The sequence below is a fragment of the Sander lucioperca genome, chromosome 22, assembly GCF_008315115.2.
Source record: "Sander lucioperca isolate FBNREF2018 chromosome 22, SLUC_FBN_1.2, whole genome shotgun sequence".
NCBI lineage: Eukaryota > Metazoa > Chordata > Actinopteri > Perciformes > Percidae > Sander > Sander lucioperca.
Window position 1 is genome coordinate 2,673,036 of NC_050194.1, and position 25,318 is coordinate 2,698,353.

The 25,318-nt window shown below is 40.0% G+C and overlaps 4 protein-coding genes across 8 annotated transcripts in view; 2 read left to right on the forward strand and 2 right to left on the reverse strand.

Annotated features, from left to right (window-relative positions):
* Positions 1-5,927, forward strand: part of LOC116059250 (microfibril-associated glycoprotein 4-like) — a 114,782-nt gene extending 108,855 nt beyond the window's left edge. For both annotated transcript variants that reach the window (XM_031312223.2, XM_035997623.1), the window contains one exon: positions 5,212-5,927. In XM_031312223.2, the coding sequence (XP_031168083.2) occupies positions 5,212-5,456 (245 nt within the window). In that variant the 3' untranslated portion in view covers positions 5,457-5,927. The remainder of the gene's footprint in view (positions 1-5,211) is intronic.
* Positions 1-25,318, reverse strand: part of LOC116059246 (microfibril-associated glycoprotein 4-like) — a 118,274-nt gene that overhangs the window by 78,428 nt on the left and 14,528 nt on the right. The window contains exons 3-7 of one of the 4 annotated variants that reach the window (XM_031312214.2): positions 15,502-15,657; positions 15,222-15,260; positions 13,976-14,072; positions 13,619-13,786; positions 11,871-12,236 (exon numbers count right to left, since the gene is read on the reverse strand). The exons of 1 other annotated variant lie outside the window; for it this stretch is intronic. In XM_031312214.2, the coding sequence (XP_031168074.1) occupies positions 11,983-12,236; positions 13,619-13,786; positions 13,976-14,072; positions 15,222-15,260; positions 15,502-15,657 (714 nt within the window). In that variant the 3' untranslated portion in view covers positions 11,871-11,982. Of the gene's footprint in view, positions 1-11,870; positions 12,237-13,618; positions 13,787-13,975; positions 14,073-15,221; positions 15,261-15,501; positions 15,658-25,318 lie in introns of those variants that run through there. 2 more of the 4 variants (XM_031312209.1, XM_031312210.1) reach the window with 2 other exon arrangements.
* Positions 1-25,318, reverse strand: part of LOC116059247 (microfibril-associated glycoprotein 4-like) — a 181,905-nt gene that overhangs the window by 55,730 nt on the left and 100,857 nt on the right. The window lies entirely within an intron of this gene.
* On the forward strand, positions 1,092-3,121 carry LOC118494259 (microfibril-associated glycoprotein 4-like). Its single transcript, XM_035997625.1, has 4 exons — positions 1,092-1,247; positions 1,424-1,579; positions 2,878-2,916; positions 3,060-3,121. The coding sequence occupies exons 1-4, from the start codon at positions 1,242-1,244 to the stop codon at positions 3,105-3,107; spliced, it is 249 nt and encodes an 82-aa protein (XP_035853518.1). The 5' UTR covers positions 1,092-1,241; the 3' UTR covers positions 3,108-3,121.

Here is a 25,318-nt window from a genome sequence, read left to right on the forward strand (position 1 = left end):
CCCGTTTGATATGCTAGCTAACGTTAGCTAAAATTAGCTCGTGCTGGCTTAAACTGCGGTTAGATTTTTGTAGTATGCTGTTCGGGACTACAAATACAATAATCTATCTGCTTGTTCAGGTACACATTCAGCCAGTTGGAACAGAAAAACATACCAGAATAGGCCTGTTTAGTAAACAGTATTTATGGCCCCATTCCTACACATAAAATGCAATTCAATGTGGAAGTAATCCAAGTATTCAGAATAAATTACTCAGATTGAGTAATGTGACGGAATACGTTTTAAAAGTATCCTTCCCAACACTGCGTTTCAGGGATAGTTTTTACCCCCAGGTAGTAAGGCTACTGAATGATAGTACAACTGGAAGGAGGGCTGAGGTTGAGCTTAGTTACTATGTTTACTGGGCTTGATGTTTTTAAATGTTATTCATGTTATTTATGATTGTTACTTATTGACTGGTGCTGAGAGAGTGTCAAGGCACATTGTATTTCATTGCTGTGGTACTCTGTACTAGTATACGACAATAAACTTGAACTGAACTGTTTTTACCGTGTGAAGCAGCAGCTGCTCAGTGCTGTGTACATGAGACTACACACACACAGACGTGTTATTTTTTATCAGTCACTCCCCCCCCCGACCTGACCTGAACTATAGCAGCTACATGATTAATATAAATCTAATCTAACCTTAACCATCATTTATGTTTGTGATCACACTTTAAATGCTGTTTTTACATCCTTTAAACATTCACACACTAGTAAGGCTGAGACTTATAATTATCTTCACGGTGAATAATGTGTGGATTATTTTCTAGATGAATGGATTAGTTGTAGAAAATATTCACATTTAACAAGCTGACATCAATTTATGCAGTAATTCATGAGAACGATTCGCAAAATGGCACACAGAAAGAGAAAGCTGCGAGCTTTAAAAGGCTGCAAATGGAAAAAACGTTGAAGACCCCTGCTTTACTCCAAAGTACAAAGTTGTCTCTTTGGTCCTTTAATGGAGGCGAGTCCCCAAAAAGTGCTGGCATGTCAGATTTGGGTGCCAACATTGTGTAAGCCAATGGCAGACACACACACACAAGGACATGTTTTATCGCTGTGAAACAGCAGCTGCTCAGTAACTTATTAATCTTAACAGTATAAATTAGTGCGAGAGAGACACCAGAGACATCAGAGTGTCGAGACACACTGACATCAGGATCTTCATCAGATCACTTCTGCTGAAATCTGACCATGAAGGTAAGTTTACAACTTTATATATCTGATAGTTTGGCAAACAAATGTTATTTATTTATGGCCACAAATTGTGGACAGGGGAAGCAAAAGTCTACAGCTTGCTTTACAGAGTATTCTAGCTGTGCATGAGAGTGATACCATCTGAATAAACTAAATGAAAAAAATCTCTTCTTTTCCAGCTGGTTTCAGTCGTCCTCCTCCTGCTGGCTCCTCTGTTGATCAGCTGCCAGCAGCTCGTTCTGCCGTTGGACTGCAGTGAGATTTATAATAATGACAACAGCCGACCCAGTGGAGTGTACACCATCTATCCCAAAGGACCCCCTTCTGCTGTCCAGGTACACTTCATCCTCTCTGGGTGGCAGGTTGATGTTCAGATCAGGGCTTGGTATCGCTTATGATTTCACAATAAAAAAAAAAATTGAATTTTGATTTACAAAGTCCTGATTCAGTTACATTTCTGATTTGATATCAGTCAGGTTTGGGAAATTTCTGTCACAATGGCAGTTTATCTTTGATATAAAAGAGATTCTCAGAGAACTTCTGCTGCAAATTGTGAAAGCAAGAAGCAACCCTCACCTATTTTTTTATAATGCATCAGGTTAATGTTTAATTTATGACCACCGAAGAAGTCAACAGGAGCTAGACTCTCAGCACAGTGGCGACAGAGCATCATCAGGGCTCATCATCAGGCCCCCCTGCTACCAAGTGATGTGTTCTAAAATTCTAAAATAGCTCTAAATCCATGTTGTAATGCACATGTGTCAAACTCAAGGCCCGTGGGCCAAATCCCCTCCCGGCCCTTCATTTCAATTTAGGTTCACTGCAAATTTTGTGCACCACACCAAAAAAAATCAGGAAACATTTTTTTCATACTGTAATTATGAGACACTGCCGTGCAGAATTTGACAGATTTGCCAAGTTTGAGACTCCCTGCAGAAGCAGATAGTTTTTTAATATTCAGGCTGTAAAACAGGTTGTGGTGAGTCGGCTGGGTGGCAGCTGCTTTAAAAAATGTAATGTTTGTTTTTCATGTCTTGCCTAATTCTATGATGGCTAAGAAACTTTTCTGCTGACTTTCTTAGGGTTTTATGTCGACCGAACTGTACCGGGAATAAGCTATATGAGACGTGCAATAATACCAAGTTAATTGACTTTTTTTTTTAAATAAAAGCATGTCAACAAACTCAACATGTCTGGCCCTTATCGTGATCGTCATTTCCAGTGTGGCACCTAGTGAAATTGAGTTTGACACCCCTGTTGTAATGTGTCATTTGTTGAGCTATGTTAGCCTATGTCCAATAAAACACAAAGAAAAGCCACATTGTCAGACAATTTGTGTTAAAGAACAAAGAAAACAGCTTTTCAGTTAAATTGTTTCAGCAGCAAAGACAGAGCGACAGCGTTGGTGCTGAACAGGCCAATAGTTACTCCTAAATACATAAATATAGGCTATGTTGTCTTCTATGTTAATTCTGGTTGGGCAGGTGAAGTAGTAGAACTGATTTAAGTACATTTGGATACAATTTTAGTTAAAGGATCACATTAACTAATACCTGTGTGTGTGTGTGTGTGTGTGTGTGTGTGTGTGTGTGTGTGTGTGTGTGTGTGTGTGTGTGTGTGTGTGTGTGTGTAGGTGTACTGTGACATGGATTCACAAGGAGGACGGTGGACGGTGAGTATTTTAACTGAAGTCAACACTTCCTGTAGTTCCTTTACAATAAATCACATCCCAGTAAAATCCTTGTTGTCTGGAAACATGAGCTGTCAGATATCTTGTGTGTTTAGCTAGTTAACCCCCCATCCCGTCCCCCCCAGGTGTTCCAGAGGAGGATGGACGGCACGGTGAACTTCTACAGGGGCTAGGATCAATACAAGACCGGCTTTGGTATCGCTGCTGGGGAGTACTGGCTCGGTGAGAAATGAAACCAAACTAACAGTCATGACTTCATGAAACTGTTTCTAAATGTTTATGTGTTTGTTTTCAGGTCTCGAGTCTCTCATGGTCCTGACTAACGTAAAAGAGTGTGAGCTGCTGGTCGACATGGAGGACTTTGAAGGACAAAAAGCGTTCGCTCGTTACTCCTCGTTCAAAATCGACCATGTGTACTTCAACTACAAACTGCATGTTTCTGGATTCACTAATGGAGGAGCAGGTGAGGTTTCCACATTAAGAATGAGAATTTCAGCCATTAATGTGTGACATTGGTTCATGCTTCATACTTGTCCCTAAACAAATACACACAGAGTTAAACAAGTTGCTGAGAAATCAAATCAGTCCTCTGTTTACATTTCATGAATCACATGGTTTCATATTTTTATTAGTGCTGTCAGTTAAACGCGTTATTAATGGCGTTAACGCAAACCAATTCTTTTTTAACGCAAGTCAATTCTTTTTTTCGCGAGATTAACGTTCTTTTTGGCCTAGCAAACTTTGTAGTTTTTTTTCACATGCTGCTGCAACAATTAGTAACGTTAAACTACAACACCACACCGGATCTACCTAGACCGGAAACTAAACAACAGACACACCGCACACACTTGTTTGGGCTTCCGAGCCGGCCAAAGAGTAGTAGGCTAATGTTACGTTTTGAGTGGATGGCGAGCGTGAGACACCGAAATGGATGCCAATAAGATTCTGAATGGAAAGTTTACTTTTCAAAGTTGCCAAATGGTTCCATTAGCAAGACCAAAGTGATCTATGTGTTTGGTCGTTGTGAACTGAGCTATCATCACAGCACGTCCAGTCTGAAATACCACTTGATGGCCAAACACACGGCTGATGATAAGAGCATTAAAATGAGAAAAAATAATGGGACAAAAAGAAACCAAGGGACATTTCGAATAGATAAAAATGCATGATTAATTGCGAGTTAACTATGACATTAATGCGATTAATCGCGATTAAATATTTTAATCGTTTGACGCCACTAATTTTTATCTGATTCTGTTTTAATGAAGAAATTTAAGAGCAAACAAACATTGTCAATGGTTTGAGTGTTTATCAGGTTTAGTGTTGGGTACCGTATCCTGAACTTTTTATGGTATCGACCGAGTTACGACGGTAATACAGATGACCGATTCACGTTAAACAAACGGTGGCAAATTTCTGTACCTGAAAGCGTTTAAGTGTAGCGTTGTCCGTCCTCTCTGCATGTTGACAGAGAGCGGGGCTCAGGACCGATACACACATCTGCAGAGTTGAGGTTCAGACGGACGAAAATACGACTCTTTGTTCAAGTCACGGGGAGTCATGTCAATGTTGATAAAGTGGTCGGAGTGCAGTTACACTTTTCAAAACTCCACACAGCAATATAATATAATGGTGGGGAAACCTCTAAGATAGACAGGCAGAACAGGGTTCTCTATGCCCTGGTGACTGACTGACAGGCTGGAGGTTGTAAGGCAACTTTATATTTCTATACAGGCAGCACATTTCAGTCAAAAGGCTTTACATAAAACAATAAAAATACATTTAAAGTCATGAAAAATAAAAATTTAAAAGGCTAAAATAGAATAAGATCCAAAGAATAAAAGTTACAGTGTAGTTAAGAAATTAATAAATATTATATTTAATAGGTTGTAGGGACGGGAGAGGGAGGGGTTATTTTGTGTGGAGATTAAAATCTTTTAAATAAATAACAAAATGTTCAGAGTAAATAGGATAAATAGGTTTGGAATTATTTTTACATTTGAAATGTTTATTCTTGGAAGTACCAAAAAAAGTGTTATAGATGACTCAATCTGTAGATTTATTGTTTTAATTAAATATATATACCATAATAAACATTAAACCTCACCAGTCCAGTGTTGTTAGTTCAATAGTTGTATTATTTAGTTATACTTACTGTAGGTAGAGTAGAAGACTGTGGTATTTACTGGAGTAAATACACTCCAAATATATATATCATTGTTAGTTGTATCATAATGTTGTGATTATACACTTGTTGTGTTTCTGTAGGAGACTCCCTGACTTATCACAACGGAATGAAGTTCTCCACCTTCGACCAAGACCTGGACCGCTGGAATGGGAACTGTGCCAAATCACACCTGGGGGCGTTCTGGTACAGAGACTGTCACAATACAAATCCAAACGGTGTTTATCGTCGGGGGGCTGACAGCACTCTCCACGCTGTTGGTGTGGAGTGGGCCACTTGGAAAGGTCGTGACTACTCCCTGAAGACCATCAGCATGAAGATCCGTCCTGTGCTGTAGTTCTCCAGGACCAACATACAGCAGAATATCAGCTCATCTCTTCTGATTTCTTTCTCTTTTCTCTCATTAATCATTTAATCTCACAACAGGTCTTATTTTCCTGAAACTGGGCACCAGCACAAGAAAACCAACTGATGTTTGTAAATCTTGTTACCGTCTGTGATGGTTTAAAGCAGTCGCAGCTCGCTGCAACGTGGAAGAAAAGTCAGATGTGTCTCCAGTTGGGCGGCTGCAGCAGGAAAGTAGGGCCCATAATCTTTAAATGGAAACACATATATAGTCTGATCAGGTGTTAATCACTGCATGAACTGATAACACGAGTCTAAAAGAGAGAAAGAAGTAAAGAAAATGAAAAGTATAAAAAGATCTTTGTAGTTCAGGACAGCCAGTTGATGTTTGGTGGAGGTTTGAAACTCTAATGTGAATCTTTATCTGCTGTACGGTGACAATAAATAAGAAGCTGAGCATTAAGATGATCTCATGTCTTCACTTTGTCTCCTGAGTCTTTCTGTCTGGACTCTCTAATGGAAGATGGACTCATGATGGGTCTGAAATCAGTTACAACTCTCCTCGTATCAGCTGAACAAAAAGCAACAGCTGGAGCAGGACATCACACAACAGCTCCGACTGTTAAATATTACTAATAACATTGCTGAAATTACTAAAAATAATCATATAATAGTAAAACAATTACTGAAAATACTTATATTAAACTATACCATACCAACTACATACTATATAAAATTGAAATATTTCACTAAACATAACTTCTGAGATAGTGAATTGAAGCTTTGAAATAAAAAAAAACTGGCTTGACACACACACACACACACACACACACACACACACACACACACACACTGATGCACACACAGATGCACACACACACACACACACACACACACACACACACACACACACAAAGATACGCATTATTTTCTTGTAGTTAGTTATTACCATGATTAGCCTAACGTAGCCTCACTGTAAGTCTGATAAGATATTAATGCGGTAATCCAGACGGCTGGGAATGTCACGCTGAACAAAATGCTTCTGTAAATGTGTATACCTCTATAGTGTGTAGAGCTGCAAAGTATCAGACTCAAGCACCCGAGTCAGAACAGCGGTCATCCGTAATGACACGTCTCCGTTAACCTTACCGTTAACGTTGCCGAAAATCTCCTCCATGCCGAATTTCTCCCCCCTTCACGTTTAGCTGTCTTTACTGTGACATTTACCAGACAGAAGGAACAGAAAAGTGAAGGGGGAGATAATTCCGGGCAGCTCGGAGATGTTCTGCACAACAATGGGCGTCCTTGCCGCCCCAGAGACACCCCGAGCCATCCCCACCCGTCTCTCAGCGTCGTTGAGTAATGTTACAACGAGCCCCGTCCACCCCGGTGTTGAAAACATCCAAAAGGTGACATTGACATGTGAAATATATTGTGATAGTGTGGTTTTAGCTGTTAGCTTTAGATGTTAGCTTGCTGGCTCACTAGCTAACTGGTCAGCTACCAATACAAATCGAATCAAGAAACACGTAATTATGTTGGGGAAACTGCAGCTATTTTATTAGAATGACATGAATAAACGTTACTAAACGTAATGTGAATGAACTTTAATGGGTACATTGTCCGTGAACAGATGCAGTCTAATGATCCAGTGATCTCTAAACAGCTCTCAGATGAAAACACAAGGTTGTCATGGTAACCTTAGGTCAGTGCTGAGCAGCTGCTGCTTCTGAAAAGCTGAAATTACTATTCGAATGTGATTATTTTCATAAATAGGTTGGCTAATGTTAGCTAATCTCCCTCGTCTCACGCAGTGTTGGGAGTAACGAGTTACAAAAGTAACGCAATTACAGTAATGTATTCCTTTTTGCTGTAACGCAGTAATATAACGCATTACTAATTAAATTTCGGTAATATTATACTCGTTACAATCTCAGTAACGCGAGTTACAACGCATTTTAACGCAACATTTAGTGGTGCATTGTTTTTTTTAAAGAATTCACCAACACCGCGACACATTTCTTCACAGGAAAAAAAAAGCCGTATTATTTTCCTGTCGCTGTATTCGATGGTTGAGATGACTGAAGAGACAGATACATTTGCGATATGGACATTTTCAGGAGTTATTACGCTGCGTTGAAGTGAGCTGTCCTGTTTCTGTTCCCGTGGTCAGAGCCAGAACCAGAGACGGTACGGACAGCATGTATGTCCCAACAGGTGACGGTACGGACAGCATGTATGTCCCAACAGGTGACGGTACGGACAGCATGTATGTCCCAACAGGTGACGGTACGGACAGCATGTATGTCCCAACAGGTGACGGTACGGACAGCATGTATGTCCCAACAGGTGACGGTACATCAGCGGCTGACAGATATAAACATATCGGGAATTAATGTTGAGGCTTGCTACACGTAAATATCATTGCATTTTTTCAGCCGTGGAGAGTAACTCTGCCTGTAGTGGAATGGCTTCGAATGACGACCAAAAGCGCTTGTCTTTTACTGTGACCATTTACTGTTCAATATGTTGCAGTTTCACAAACAAGAAAGTGAACAACTGGAGCCTGACGGACATGTAACCTACTTCAAAATAAAAGCACTTCCTGTGACGGTTCGCAGTAAAACTAAATTACTGTTAAATAAGGTTGTGTAGGCTACCTTTTCACAAATCAGCTGTAAATCAAGTACTGTAAATAATGTAAATAGTGAGTTTTAATCACACTATAACTGAACATTTCCTTTAGAGTGTTTTAACCTAAACAACATGAATTTCTTATTGAAGTGCTATAAACAAACATTTTACAACAATGTCGTACTTTTAATTGAGTATTTTCATTTTCTCCTACTTGCCTATTATATGTTTTACTTATCTATTTTTGATAGCTTTAGTTACTTTGCATATTTATATTGATTATACAAAATATGAATAATCTATGATGTATTAAAGTGGATAAAGACGAGACTTTATTGATCCGGTGGTGAAATTCACAAGCTAGCTGCCAAATCAAACTTCCCCTGTTATTTTGGTGAAAGTAACTCAAAAGTAATGCAAAAGTAGTGTAACGCATTACAATTCAGAGACAGTAATATTGTAATATAACTAATTACTCTCAAATGACAGTAACTAGTAATCTATAATGTATTACATTTTGGAAGTAACTTGCCCAACACTGGTCTCACGTCTGATGAACAATAAGTTACGGGAGTGAGAATCACAAGGCATTGTGATTCAACGTTACACACCGAATAACGTTACAGAAATTCAGAAGAAGGATGGGAAATAGTTTTACCATGACTTTATAATCGACATCCAACGAGCCAAAATGCTTATGTCATCAATAGTTAGCGTGTCCTGGTTTCCTAACTGCATCGCGAGTTATAGGAACTTAGCTGGGAGCTTCATGGAGACAGCTAAAGTTAATGTTAGCTGTCCTACAGCTGTCAGAGTTAGCTTCTACTTCATATATTACCTTCTAACAGCTGTATTCTCAGTAACGTGACAATCTGCTGGAAACAGGTTGCTTATAAATCATTAAAATAGTAGTGAAAGTTATCAATGCCGTAGCATTGTGGCTAACACTATTGTTATAGTTTATGACAAATCTTTTCGGCTGTGCTTCCTAACATGATGTCATTGTGCTAACCGAGCACCGTTAGCCTTTACAACAGAACCGCTTCACTACACTTGTTAGATAATGTTTCTCTGTTGATTTGTGTTTGTCCCTGTGTGCGTGGTGGAATATAATGTTAACAGAGAGCGGTGTGCCATAAATGCAATGTGCCGTGATGTAGGTCCCCTTCACGGCCAGGCTGATGTTGGTAGTCCCTCTAGTGGACAGAACGTGTAACAACAACCACATGCTGATAGTGGCATTGACAATGCATATGCCTGAGTAGTGTAGTACATATTTATAACAGGCTGCATTTGAGCATTACTATTATTCAAATATTATTTGAATATTAAAAAAAAAATAACAAATGAAATTTGAATGGTATTATAGAGGAAGACTGACAGCTCTAAGGCATTCTAATAATCCAGCGATCTCTAAACAGCTGTCGGATCAAAACACAAGGTCGTCATGGCAACCTTAGGTCAGTTCTGAACAGCTGCTGCTTCACACGAATAAGGCCTGTGTGTGTGTGTGTGTGTGTGTGTGTGTGTGTGTGTGTGTGTGTGTGTGTGTGTGTGTGTGTGTGTGTGTGTCAATACTCAGGATTAGAACAACAATTGTCAGCAATACTTTAACAGTTTAACTGGTATGGTTTAATATAAGTATTTTCAGTAATTTTTTTACTAATTTTATATGATTATTTTTAGTAATTTCAGCAATGTTTTTAGTAATACTTTATAAATTTAAAAATATATATTTTCAGTAATATTTAAGTAATGTAGAAATGTTTCTTATGAATGATGATCTTCTTAAGATTTTAAGAAGATCATCTCGTAGCTTTTCTCCCCAAAAGTTACCAAAATGTGTTCATGTCTAACAGTCGGTGCTGTTGTGTGATGTCCTGCTCCAGCTGTTGCTTTTTGTTCAGCTGATACGAGGAGAGTTGTAACTGATTTCAGACCCATCATGAGTCCATCTTCCATTAGAGAGTCCAGACAGAAAGACTCAGGAGACAAAGTGAAGACATGAGATCATCTTAATGCTCAGCTTCTTATTTATTGTCACCGTACAGCAGATAAAGATTCACATTAGAGTTTCAAACCTCCACCAAACATCAACTGGCTGTCCTGAACTACAAAGATCTTTTTATACTTTTCATTTTCTTTACTTCTTTCTCTCTTTTAGACTCGTGTTATCAGTTCATGCAGTGATTAACACCTGATCAGACTATATATGTGTTTCCATTTAAAGATTATGGGCCCTACTTTCCTGCTGCAGCCGCCCAACTGGAGACACATCTGACTTTTCTTCCACGTTGCAGCGAGCTGCGACTGCTTTAAATCATCCCAGACGGTAACAAGTAGGGTTGGGTCGTTTTTAGTTTTTTTTTACGATACCGGTGCTAAAACAATACTTCTAAAACGGTGCCGGTGCCTAAACGGTGCCTGAACCAAAATATAGGCCTATATAATATATTTATAATGTATATAATATAAAATATAAAAAAGGAGCACAAACAGTTGGTGACATTAAAGAACAGCTTGTTGCTAAGGCCATATGGTCAAAATTAAATGATTGATTAATAATGTAATAACAGTAACTTATAACAATGACTTATTTCACCAGTAAATTGCTGGTAAACAACAAAAACAAGCACCAGATGGGAAAAGGATATTTTACAATAACTTGAATGCACCACGAGGCTGGCGAGGCGAGTTTCATGTAAACGTACCGTCTGTGTTGTTTTTCCAACAACGGCGGCTGCAGACTGTTGGACGCCCCGGTTTTGGAATCCTCTACAGGGAAATACAGTCACACTTTACACCGCTTAAAGTGCCCATATTATGAAAGAAATCACTTTTTCTGGGATTTGGGGTGTTCTTTTGTGTCTCTGGTGCTTCCACACACATACAAACTTTGAAAAAAATCCATCCATGGTGTTTAGAGTGAGATACGGTTTCTGAATGTGTCCTGCCTTCAGTCTCTGGGTGAGCTGGTCAAAATCGGCACGGCTTGTGACGTCACAAGCCGAAACGAGCAGGCTAACCGCCACCATTAGCTCGTAGCGTTAGCATGCTAATGCTAATGCTAACGCTAGCATGCTAACGCTAGCATGCTACCTCGTTCTCAATAGCAAAGCACTGCTACAATACACACAAGTTCACCATAATCTACAAAAGAACTACTTCCATGTGCACCCTCATTTAGAAGTCTCCCAGCTAATCCTGCCTTGTAACTGACCGAAGTTGTAGAAACAGCCTTTCTTTTACTGTCTATGGAGCTAGCTAGCTGACATGATCTACATCTGAGCTACTGCACATGTGCGAGTGCAATCAAAGATAGTCCAGAAGAAGAAGAAGAAAAGAGGTCTCACTCTGTAGCTAAAACAGAGACCAGCTGAAAAGAGGATCTGCAGCAGTGAGAGAGAGCGCTGCAGTACAACAACAATATGGTGTTTTTTGAAAATTAAACCATGTAAACCTATTCTGGTACAACCTTAAAATACAATATGAACCTGAAAATGAGCATAATATGGCTGCTTTAACATAAGCTGTCAGCATTTTAACCATTGTGTTTAATCCAACTACTAGCTAACGGTAACGTAGTGTCCCGTACAGCAATGCTTCTGAAAAAAAAGAGTCAGGCACCAAAATGAGGCACCGAAATTTTCATTCTTATTCGGTCTCGTTACTACCGTTTACGTCGGAACCAATGCCCTATTGGCACCGCGTTTCGGTACCCAACCCTAGTAACAAGATTTACAAACATCAGTTGGTTTTCTTGTGTTGGTGCCCAGTTTCAGGAAAATAAGACCTGTTGTGAGATTAAATGATTAATGAGAGAAAGAGAAAGAAATCAGAAGAGATGAGCTGATATTCTGCTGTACGTTGGTCCTGGAGAACTACTACACAGAACGGATACTCATGCTGATGAACTTCAGGGGGTAGTTATAACCATACCAGGTTTGCCATTGCACTCCAACATAAGAGAAAGTGTTGTCAGCCCCCCAACGATAAAGACCGTTTGGATTTGTGTTGTAACAATAGTTGTACCAGAACGCCCCCAGGGTTTGTCTGGCACAGTTCCCATAGGGTGAGGAGTCCTGGTCTTTGTCGACTGTTGTGAACTTCATTCCATTGTGAGGACTCAGGGAGTCTCCTACAGAAACACAACAAGTGTATAATCACAACATTATGATACAACTAACAATGATATATACTTTTAAAGTGTATTTATTTGCCCAGTATAACCCCAGTCTACTTCTCTACCTACAGTAAGTGTTACTAAATAACACAACCACTGAACTAACCTGACACTCAACACTGGACTGGACTGGTGATGTTTAATACTTATTATTGTTTAATTAAAATAATAAATCCACAGATTGTCACCTATAACACTTGAACACCTCATGATGCTACTGAGAGCAGGAAAACAAGTTAACAAGCAGAGAGGTTAAACCAGCTAGGAGACATCATTAATAAATGAATTAAATACTAATTAAACATTACAGGTACTAGTACTCGTGCTTTGTGTACTCTACTACCACTCCTACAAATACTACTGGTACTTCAGCTGCTGCAACAAAACAACCTGAAGTCTGGGGAACAGATAAATAAAGTGCAAAGAGTCCCTGAGATACAGACACCTGAAACCTGCTAAACAACTGGATCATTGACAAACGTTTGTTTCCTCTAAAACTTTCTTCATAAAAAAAGAATTAGAGAAAATAATGAAAACATGTGATTCATGAAATGTAAACAGAGGACTGGTTTGATTTCTTAGCAACTCGTGCAACTGTCAATCAGTCATTAGTGTGAGGACAGCCCAAATAATCCACTATAACACCCGTCTTCAAACCAGTTTTTAGTGTTAATTGATTGGACTTCTGTTTAAGGCGGCACAGTGGACTGGCCAAGGGAACCAATCTCCACATTAAACCCTCATCTTTAGTTCTGTTCTGACATAGAGTCAACTCTCCTTGCTTGACTAAGCAGGCTTTACCAAGAAGATACACGTCTCATACAAAAATTGGTGCCCACAGAAAAAGGATCAAAGTAACTACATACATTGGGTTGACCTCTAGCTCACCCAGTAAGAGCGTTCTTGGCTGAGTCCTGCAGCGGCGCGGGTTCGAATCCAACCTGCTGCACTTCGCTGCCTGTCATCCCCCATCTCTCTCCCCCTTTGTAACCACACATTTACCGACTGCTGACACAAACCCACTAAAGGTGGCCTCCAGCACCATGAGCCAAAAACAACACTATTCAGAGAGCTCCTGATTGACATCAGAACAGCTGAAAGTCTACACCTATTCCCCCACAGGCTAAAGACACATCTCTTCCAACTGCACCTTAGCCAAGAAGATGCTATATATAAATAAATTAAATAAATTGCACTCACATGTTGCACTTATATGTATATCTTTGTAATTTGGCTTATTTGAAGCTGAGTACCTAAATTCCTGCTGTTTAGAGTTTGTATCTTTATAGCTTAAGCTAATTTGCAATGTCTGTCCTTAGATAATGTGGAAACGTCACCTGCTCCTCCATTGATGAATCCGGAAACATTCAGTTTGTATCCGTTACACTCATCATCGATAAAGAATGAGGTGTAAAGAGCGAACGCTTTGTTTCCTCCAAAGTTTTCCATTTGGACCAGCAGCTCGGACTTTCGATTGCGTGTCAATTGGTAGATGTTCTCAAGACCTACACACACACACACACACACACACACACACACACACACACACACACACACACACACACAGACATACACATACAGAGCTGACAATATTCTCTGACATTAAATGTTCCATGTGCAGTTTTTGACCTTTAGTACTTAATGAACAGTGAGTTTCATGTATTCATGACTGTTAGTTTGGTTTCATTCCTCACCGAGCCAGTACTCTCCAGCAGGGTCACCAAAGCCGATCTTGTATTGATCCCAGCCCCTGAAGAAGTTCACAGAGCCGTCCATCCTTGTCTGGAACACCTGGAAACACAAAAGATATCTGACAGATCAAGTTTACAGACAGCAAGACTTCACTGTTATTTTAGGTCATTGAGAATATTTTGGTTTCTTTTAACAGTCCGATAAAATAATGTGCTCATTAACGTATCATATCTCTCCACTCTGTTACAGGGGTATGCCTGGCAGAGATGTTCACAAGTCATTTTTTGGAAGTCCAAATCGAGTCTCAAGTCTTTGAGCTTGAGTCCAAGTCAAGTCTCAAGTCTTTGAGGGGCAAGTTCAAGTAAAGTCTCAAGTCTTTTGCCACGAGTCCAAGTCAAGTCTGAAGTATTTTGGGTCGCGTCGCAAGTCAAGTCTGAAGTCACTGTTTGTGCAACTTAAGTGCGACTTGAGTCCAAGTCTCAGACTCAAGTCCCCATCTCTGATGCCTGGCCGCACCATATGGACTACTGATTAAACACCGGCACTTTTATCTCTATGTCAGTGTGCAATATGTGACAATCTGCATAGTCATTTTCTTGTTCTTCTTTAACCTTTCTGCTTTAAGAGTTAAAGAAAGGCAGAAAGCAACAGTTCAGTTACAGGAGGATGGGGAGTTGCCCCTCCCATCTGATTTTAGGAATCTAATGATAATGAAGGATGACTATGTTGCCCAGTAACTGCTAGATGTGAAAATAAGTTAATGTTTGCAAACAAGTTCAACATATCAAATTGAAAAAAGGTGATGATATGTAATTACTTGTTTCTGTTGGCCCCACATGGCCAAAACAAAACAGTTATTGCAGGTTGTAACTGTTATTGAAGCTACCAATTGAATCCTTGACTATGTTTGGACTAGACACAGTGAAGATGTTGCAGTAGGCACATAAAACTCTGCCCTAGTAGCAACCTGAGTGGCATCTTTGGCCTTTGCCTCTTGCAGTGGTTTTGTTTTTCTTGAATAAGCCTTGCAGTAAACTGACTTAAAAGAAACCTGCCTCTCTTGTGTCTTTTAATCATCAGTGTATGGTTTTGCAAGTTAATGTGTCTGCAAGCAGTAGCCACGTACTTCAGGTCCCCTGACTATGGGAGTATCACTCCCTGTGCACTTGGAATATGTAAGAGATTGGAAAGAACCTCAGAGAACCAAAACTCGGCTGTGACTTTAAGTTGACTTAAGTAAAAGCTCACCGTCCACCGTCCTCCTTTTGAGTCCATGTCGCAGTACACCTACACACAAACACAACCATAAGGAAATGTGATCTAGCTGAAACACTTCATAAAGTATATTCACACAGGCTGTAACAAGTACTATGAATACTACTACAAATACAACTACTTATATCATTTTATCAGAAGCATCAGTCAGAACTTCTAACTGTATTTCTGTCAGAGGTGGTCTCACTGTCTTCACGTTTATCATTTGTATTATCTAAAGGTCAACCTGCGTCCCAGAGAGGATGAAGTGTACCTGGACAGGAGACGTGGATCTGATTGGATAGATGGTGTACACTCTACTTTTTCGGGTGTTTGGATTATTATGTATGTCACTGCAGTCTTTGGGCAGATCGGGAGGGTAGCAGCTGGTCAACATTGGAGCCAGGAGCAGGACGACGACTGAAACCAGCTGGAAGAGAGGAGATGTTGACACAGAGTAAGGTTTGAAGCTTCTGTAGTGTTTCAACATGATGTTGCAGTGTTTCCCATACATAGGTTCTACTTGGCCACCCCATCAAGGTAGATTGAGACCCGCCAGGTAGAAAAAAATCAATGATCATGGATGTTTTAAGGTTAAGTTCTTAGTACATATACAATTTTGGCTTCGGGTAATCAGGTATTTTATGTGCTGAATCATAAAAGTTATTTGACAAACCAACCAGATTTAATTGACAAAGCACATCAAAGGCTACACTTCATCTACAAGCCCTAGCCCTCCACTCCTCCTTCAACGACCGACGCCTAGCCAACGACCTGAATAAGTTCTAATGTCGCTTTGAAAGACTAAAGAACAGTCCTGAAACCATCCCCACGACACCTCCCTACAGCTACAACCACTGTGCATCACCTCCACCTCCCCCACCTCAGCAGGGGCCTGGGCCCCCCCACCACCAATGCCCTCCTTAAAAGGGCTCCACCCCTCCCACACACACACACACACACACACACACACACACCTCTGTAACAACTCTTTCCATCAATGAGAGAGACGTCAAACTATTCAGGAGACAGAAATTTGCAAAGTTGCAAAGTTGCGGGACCGGATGCTGTCTCCACATCCACCTTGAAGCACTGCGCTGATCAGCTGTCTCCAGTGTTCAGACATTTTCAACACCTCACTGGAGATATGCAGTCAACCTGGCCCTCCACTACATCCTCCGGCACCTGGACTCCGCAGGAACCTACGCCAGGATCCTGTTTGTGGACTTCAGCTCTGCCTTCAACACCATCATCCCGGCTCTTCTTCAGGAGAAGCTCTCCCAGCTTGGTGTGCCTGACTCCACCTGCAGGTGGATCACTGTCTGACAGGAAGCAGCATGTGAAGCTGGGGGAACACGTCTCCGACTCACAGACCATCAGTACCGGATCCCCCCAGGGCTGTGTTCTTTCTCCTCTGCTCTTCTCCCTGTACGCCAACAGTTGCACCCCCAGTCACCAGTCTGTCAAGCTTCTGAAGTTTGCGGATGACACCTCCCTCATGATGGTGACGAGTTCGCCTACAGGTGGGAGGATGACCACCTGGTGACCTGGTGCAAGCAAAACAATCTAGAGCTCAACGCTCTAAAGACAGTGGAGATGGTTGTAGACTTCAGGAAGAACCCAGCCCCACCTGCCCCCATCACCCTCTGTGGTTCCACAATTGACACTGTGGAGTCTTTCTGCTTCCTGGGAACTACCATCTCCCAGGACCTCAAGGGGGAGCTGAACATCAGCTCCCTCGTCAAGAAAGCACAACAGAGGATGTACTTCCTGCGGCAGCTGAAGAAATTCAACCTGCCAAAGACAATGATGGTGCACTTCTACACAGCCATCATTGAGTCCATCCTCACATCCTCCATCACCATCTGGTATGCTGCTGCCACTGCCAAGGACAATGGCAGACTGCAGCGTGTCATTCGGTCTGCAGAGAAGATGACTGGCTGCAATCTGCCGCCGCTCCAGGACCTATACGCCACCAGGACTCTGAAGCGTGCTGGAAAGATTGTGGCTGATCCCTCCCACCCCGGGCACAAAATCTTTGAGCCACTCCCCTCTGGCAGGAGACTGAGGTCCATCAGCACCACAACCACACGTTTTTTCCCCTCCGCCACTAGCCTTATCAACAAGGCCCGGAAACCATCCTGACTCTCTCCAGGCTACACCTCTGGCTCTACATGCCACTGTACCTACTCTGCTGTAGTTCCTTTTTACTACTGTTTAACTTATTTTATTATTTATTTTTATCTTTATTAATACATACTGTGTGTATGTTTATACATATATTGTTTATATTCTTTTTATTCTTCTTATATTTAGAAAATGTGTGACATGCATCAACAACACCATGACAAATTCCTTGTATGTGCAAAAAATGTACTTTGCAATAAAGCCCTTTCTGATTCTGATTCAACTGTATCTTTATCATCTAGTCTAGTTTGTTTAATATGTACATAGTTATTTCTTTCTACATTATCTGTTAATGTTATGTAGTCATTGTTTTCAATAAATAGTTTTTAAACCTTTGCTTGACTAGTCTATAACTGAACCCAGCCATCACATCTTGCACCACCCACCACCACAAGTAAATTCTTAACCTGTGGGAAACACTAGATGATAATCTATCATATTACTGTTGAATTAACAAAAAACATCTTCAGGCTCGATTAAATAAATAAACGTATACACAAGTGGAACAAATCAGCAGAAAGAGCCCTCATGTCCCCATCAACAGTAAATTCAAATTCCAAAGATGCGCTCTGCAGCCTGTGCATACAGCTGATTATGTAAGGGTTAATGCCCAACGAGGTGTCCACTGTCAGGTATTCATGAACTTCGGCATCGGCCGGTTCACGCCTCGCCGTCGTCCATTGATACCTGATAATGGACACCTCGAAGGGCATTAACCATCTTATACCATGGTCACTTGCCAAATATATTATATTATATTATATATTATATAAAAATATTTTCATACGTTTTACAATCGAAATCTAAAGGTTTTTGAAACAAACAAACTCTGTTTCACTGGTTACGCCTGAGGGTTTGACCAATACCTGGAAGAATCATTCCCATCCCATAAGGTTCTTATGCAACGCAAACGTTATTCCCTGCTCCAGGGAATAGAATGGACCTTAGATACGACTTTCCAACCCTTAGCAATGGGAGATATTTATAGTCCGCTCAGCTGGTAGAACCCTTCAGCTCAGCTACGAGCCAGAAAGCTAACGCTATGCTATCAAGATCCAAAGTCAATAACATTGTGTACAGTTGGCAATCAGTAAAAATAATTTGACATTATGTTGAACAACAAGACAAGCTAGCTATCAGCCATGTCATTGTCCCCAAAACAATATAACGACTTTTACGAACAATTTGTTCCGTGATGTGTAACGTTACTGTCAGCCACAGCCTGAAGTAGCGACCTGAACAGTGAACAGGATGTGAGATAACGTTATTCACTGTGAAACAAATTCAGTTCAGAGAGGTAGTGTAGCTTACTTCCTGCAGCTTGTGAGTTATCGCCATCCTGTGGTGTTCACATAGACTGTATATAAGAATGGACCAACATATCCCGTTGCTCTGGGCGGAGACCAGTGAAGGCCAATAGAAGCACTTTTCTGGTGATGGCTAGGGTTACTGCGCAGCTTCCAACTGAGCTTGAAGACGTAAATGTGCTGTGAGGAACGTGTCTGAAAGTTGGAAGTCTTCTGGTAGCTGTGCCAAGAGAAATCTCAATCATTCCCATTCTTGCAGAGACGGAGACGTAGGTATATGTAAGGAGATAACATAGGCACAGGCTAATTATTGCTAACTAAAATGCTAGTTAACAATAGTAATTACACTTAAACAGCTAATGTGAGACGAAACTGCCTGCGCGCTTCTCCTGTACTATACGGTAATTCCTCTACTATGCGACAGTAAGTCGCGTGGTTATGACACATTCGTTAGCCTATTTTTATAAAAACGTCTGCTACGGAGCCATAACGTGAGGTACAAGGTAATGGAGCCTTTTATACATTGTCGTGTTTCTTTAGAAATAAACAACGGACAAATAGAGTCTTTAAACTCTTCAGATGTAAAGTTATTCGCTGTCAGTGGCGCCAAAATGAATGGCAGTCAATGGGATGCTAACGGGAGGTGATGGCTTGGTAGCATTAAAATGGCGCCATAGGAGGTTCGCGGTCCGAGGAGAGGCTTACCCCCTTGGGTGTTCAGAGGACGAGGCACTGAAGCACCTCACAGTGTTGGAATATCAGATTCACATTTCCTTTTTGTTTTAATGTAGCACATTCATTTAGAACAGTTAACAGTCAGTTTCATTGGAACTCCATTAGTAGGAGTCCTATAACAATCGTTTATGGACACCCTGCAGCCAATCAGAATCAAGTATTCACCCAGACCATGTTATAATAATTATGAATACACAGCCACCTTCCTCAGTGTAGATTCACTAGAATTAACCAGAAAAAGACGTAGACAAAAATAACCAACAATAAATATAAAGAGCTATGGCTACTACGGCTACACATATTAAATAGCCTGGAACACTTCAGCGGCTGCAGATGTTCCGCTTTTAAGACAGATGCATCCTTATTCTTTTAATGACGAGGTATAATAATGCTAGTTATAACCACACCCTATATATGATTCTTAGTTTGATTTCGCTGCTGTTAGTTTTTGTAAAGGTAAAACCTCTGAACACTCACACAGGTGAGTTCAGTATGGCTGATTAGACCTCTGCTCCGGTTGAAGGGGGTGGAGCTTAGACAGGAATTCATTAGGTCACAAATCTTTTCTACCAATAAGAATAATAAAGCTGTCATTTGTCAGCTTTATTATTATATTTATATTTTATTATATTTATCAGCTTTTTGTCACAGTCCTGGGAAGAAGAAGTTTGGTCAGCAAAGTTAAATAAAAACACCTGTGTGGCTGTTCAGGGCCTTTAAATGCTAGCCCCGGTCTTGATCTGGAATAGGGAAGACAAACATTTATAACTTATAATTTCCAGAGTGTCAGCTCTCTGAAACTCTGCCCTCCTGCAGCCACAGACAGACACTCCTGCAGTTTCTTCTTCTCTGCGGCAGCTGATTTATTTCCTTTAATTGTTTCACAGTTAATCAGGACTTTTTCATGTTTGTTTCACTCTGTAACATATGTGACTTTAAATGTAGCCCAGTACAACACTTGTGATAAAAAGTACTTGAAAGAAAAATTACAGATTAAAGAAGTACTCGATTTTCTTAGTTATTTGAGTATAATGTAATTTGTTAATTCCACATAAAGGTACAGATTTACCTTCATTGTCAGAGTTCTGCTGGAGTGAGGCTTCAAAAATTCCTGATGTCAGTCCGTCTGGATCTCTGATGAGCTGATTATATGACAAAAATCAATTCAAATTTTAGTGTTTAATACTTTGTTTTAGTGCAGATTAAAATGGGACAGTTCTACTTCATCACTTTTCAATCACAACAAACAAAAGCCAAAGAAGACTTCCCAGATTTGGGAGTGACTATAACAACCTGCCTGACACCAAAGGATAGATACAATCAGTTATATAAAATATACAATCTGTCGGCATTATTCCGCCGTTGGCCAAAATTGCCTTTTGTGTCTTTAGTTTAGGACTAAGCACATAAAAAATCCCAAATAAATATTAATTTAAAGTAATGTTAATGTCTCCTAGTTGGATGCTTACCTGTCTGAACTCAACGGCAGGTTGAACTAAAAAGATTTTGTGGCTTCAAAGGAAAACAAGCTGTGGCTTCTCCTTCAGTCTGTCACACTGTCACAACCTCACTGATTATATCTGCACAAGGCAATGTGATGTCACACCAATCCGACCAATCACAAACCAGATGGTGGCTCAGGTGGGGATTTTCATTGTTTCCCCGACATCTTGCTCTTTAGCACGGTTTGTTTAATTCTTTTTCTCTTTAGCTTTTTTCCTGCTGAATGTCCATGTCATTTCATCGTGGTTAAAATGTCCTGAACGATGAGTTCAATCATCATTTTATTTGCCGCGTGTAATGTTCATTCTGTCTAAATCAGAAACCACTTTGCACCTGTATGGTGGATCATCCTACTCTGTGGAAAATGTACGTTTCAGTACAGTAATGTTCTTGTCCTGAAAATAAGCTTTGACTGTGAACCTTTTTCATTATGTATGTTCCAGACAAATAATCTTTTATCGCCACACACCCAAGCACCTGGCGCCAAACAGTGTGATAAGATTTGACTAAACGGGTCAAACCAGAAACACTAAAGTCTTAGAACTACATAACACATGACTACTGATGAAGTGGAGATTATTTCAGAACAGATAATGTTTTGAGGAAGAGTTTTTGTTTATTTTACCTCACACAATTATCAGTGGATCTCATGAAACGGTCACAGTAGTTCTGAGAATTCGTGGAATGATTGAAAAAATGTAACAAATGTAGTTCAGTCCAACTTGTCAAATTTCTGCCATATCAGAATCTGTAACTACTAAGGATGCAACTATACATTTTAATGTCATGATCACATTTATCACTGTTTGATTAGCAAAACTACGACAGCAAACTACACATTTTGTCATATTTAATAAAGTGTAGAGACTTTTTGGGTTTAGTAGCAGAGCAATTAATAACTCAAGGGAAAGTTTGCAGATTTTCTGTTCTGCCATACATGCAGATGAATGGCGCCAGAACCTGGAGGTCCGTGTTTACCCAATGGTAAATCTCCGCTGAATGACTCGATTCAGAAGTGTTGAAAATCAGCAACTTTCCCTCTTTAGTTTTTAGCTTAGTGCCATTGAAACCATACACAACACTGACTTAGCCGCGTCAACATTCCCAGCTGTGTTTTTCCCAAACATGTTAATTTCTGGGTCCAAAGTACCAAAAAGGTGACGGCCAAATTGTCAACCTCAAGGGTTTAAAAGAGCAGTCCACAAACCAATTGGTGACGTAATTCTACGTCCATTATGATATCAATTTCTGGGATAATTTCTTTTTTATCAGAACTGACTCAAAATATAACAAATGTAACAAATGTAATAATGCTCAGCTTGTTAAATTCCTGCCATATCAGAATCTGTCAGGACTGTTGCGAAGGTAAGCAAGGCTTGGACCCAAATGCAGTTTAAAGAGATTTATTTTAGACAGGCAACACTTACTGGGAGCAATAATCCATAAATCAAGGAAATCCACGACAGGGAATCACAACAGTAAATTTGCCCTCTCTGTCAAATTGCCGGTTTACTCACCTTTATATGTTTATATACAACGGCATTTTAGGCAGGCTCCCATGTTACATATCTGAATTTCTTTCCTACAGAAAACACTCAAACTATAGTGTCTAATTTCCTTAAATGATGTTAAAGGTTATGTTAAAACCATAGAACATGAGTCCATCCACACGTGCAAATGTTTTAACTAATGGTACTTTTATTTAATTGAAATGCACTTGAGATGTCTTTGCCTCTTTTGTGATTGTTTTGTGATTGTAAATTGTTTTTATATGTAACAAACTTGTTCTGCTATCTTGGCCAGGTCTCTCTTGAAAAGGAGATTTTATATCTCAATGAGACTAACCTGGTTAAATAAAGGTTAAATAAAATAAAAAAGACAGACTACAAAATAAGACAGGAAACACAACATATGCAGAACACTCACAAACGTGACAGAATCTGTAACTACTGAGGATGCAACTATATATTTTAATGTCATGATCACATTTATCTTACTGTTTGATTAGCTGGTTAAACCAGATATACTAAATTCTCAGGACTACGTGACAAAGGGACTCTTGATGAAGTGGAGATTACTAAGATAAGATCTGTTTGTTATACATCAGAGAATTAACAACATATCTCATAAAACAATCACAGTAGTTGCCAGATTTTCTTATACCTGAAAGTAAATGAGGTGTATCATCTGTCTAACTTGTGACCTGCAGTAACTGTTGTCCAACTTGTCAAACAAGAACAACATGACAAAGTGCTGAGCTGTGAAAGTAAAAGACATGAATGATAAGAGTTATATAAAACTAAATAAGAATAGAATACAAAGATAGAAAAGTATACCAAAGTAAATGGAGACAGAAGGTAAAATAACAGTTATCAACCCCCCGGGGCCGACGATGTCGTACACGACAGCACACTACACGTTCTGTCATATTTAATAGAGTGTATTAAATAAAACCAGCGATAGAGTGTGGCTAAAACAGGGCCAAACAGGGCAAAGACAGGACCAAAATTTAAAAAAAATACAGCTCTCTGTGATTTTATCTTTGGTACATCTCTCGGGCGTGTCATGTTATGACAGCCGGGATCATTTTAGAGATGGTGTTTCTGGAAGAATTTCATTGAAAGAGGAGCTTTATATGTAATGTATGTGATATACATGTAAAATAAGGTATTATAATAAATGTAGTTGTAAGTAAGTGTTCTATATTGGCCAGCAGTTGGCGCCCTTGTTTTATTTTGAGTGCTCCTTTTCTGTTTGGCTTGCCTTAACATGGAGCCTTTTTGACCCTCCGTGGCCACCGGAGGTCATATTCTCTTTTGTTTTCCAAAAGGTAAGCCGCGTATCAGAGCACTGTAACACTGAAACGTTGATTTAAATTATAAATAGGTTGGTTGATGCAACAATTTTGTATATTACACCTGTTTGAAGTTTGATTGTGTAGATGGTTGAGCAGAATATGTAGACAGTGTGAATCAATGTTTAAGAAATCCACAGCTAATGCTAGTTGCTAGCTAAGTGTGTGTGTGGCAAGCTAGCTTAATCCAGCATTTCTGTTATTCATGTTAAACAGGCACATGGAGCTAGCTAAGTAAATAGCACTTACTGTCAAGAGGAGCAGCTACGGTTTATTTTGTACTGTATGTGATTTATGAGCCAGATTGTTCTTCTAAAAGGGTTATGTGAGTCATATTCTCTTTTGTTTTCCGAAAGGCTCAATAAATGAGAGGAGTTTTGCTTGTCTCAACCACCATTTGGACTCTTGTTTTCCTGTCCCTGCCACATGCCCTGGTATATCCAACGTCCTAAATAAACACAACGCAGAGTCAGACTTTGCTGGGGTTTGCAGCCTGCCGGATAAGGCTACATCTTTGGTGCCATGACCTGGATGGTGGTTTACAGCAGGACGAGCAGACAATTTGCAGACTGTACATCTCTGTTGACTCAACGCTCAGGTTTTGTTGTTGCCTCTCATGTCTTAGATATTGGAACAAATAGGTGCTAAAACTGCTTTTGGATAACAACACTGTAAACTTTGACAAGTTATGTTAAATGCAAATGTGAATTAATGTGTACATGCTGTGGTGCTTGTTGGTGCTCCTAGCCAACTCATAATTCAACACTGATACATCCTTTCACTTCCTTCTATCACTACACTACCTCCAAAGCCAAACATGCAAAGACATTACGAAAACACTCCTCGCCGTCCTTTGTCTACTATCCCCCCTGCAGTAAGGCAGACACTATACCACTCACTTGGACCAATGACTGGCACCGATGTGGTAATTCATGCTCCAGAACAGACAGTAATTAACATGGGAGAGGTGAACAGTCCCCATGAACCCCTGCAACGTCACTCTCAGCACTTTCTGAGGTCAATGCAATGGGAGGCCACATCAAAAACCAGATATACTAAATTCTCAGGACTACGTGACAAAGGGACTCTTGATGAAGTGGAGATTACTAAGATAAGATCTGTTTGTTATACATCAGAGAATTAACAACATATCTCATAAAACAATCACAGTAGTTGCCAGATTTTCTTATACCTGAAAGTAAATGAGGTGTATCATCTGTCTAACTTGTCACCTGAAGTAACTGTTGTCCAACTTGTCAAACAAGAACAACTTGACAAAGTGCTGAGCTGCGAAAGTAAAAGACATGAATAATAAGAGTTATATAAAACTAAATAAGAATAGAATACAAAGATAGAAAAGTATACCAAAGTAAATGGAGACAGAAGGTGAAATAACAGTTATCAACCCCCTGGGGCCGACGATGTCGTACATGACAGCAAACTACATGTTCTGTCATATTTAATAGAGTGTAGAGACATTTTGGGTTTAGAAGCAGAGAGATGCA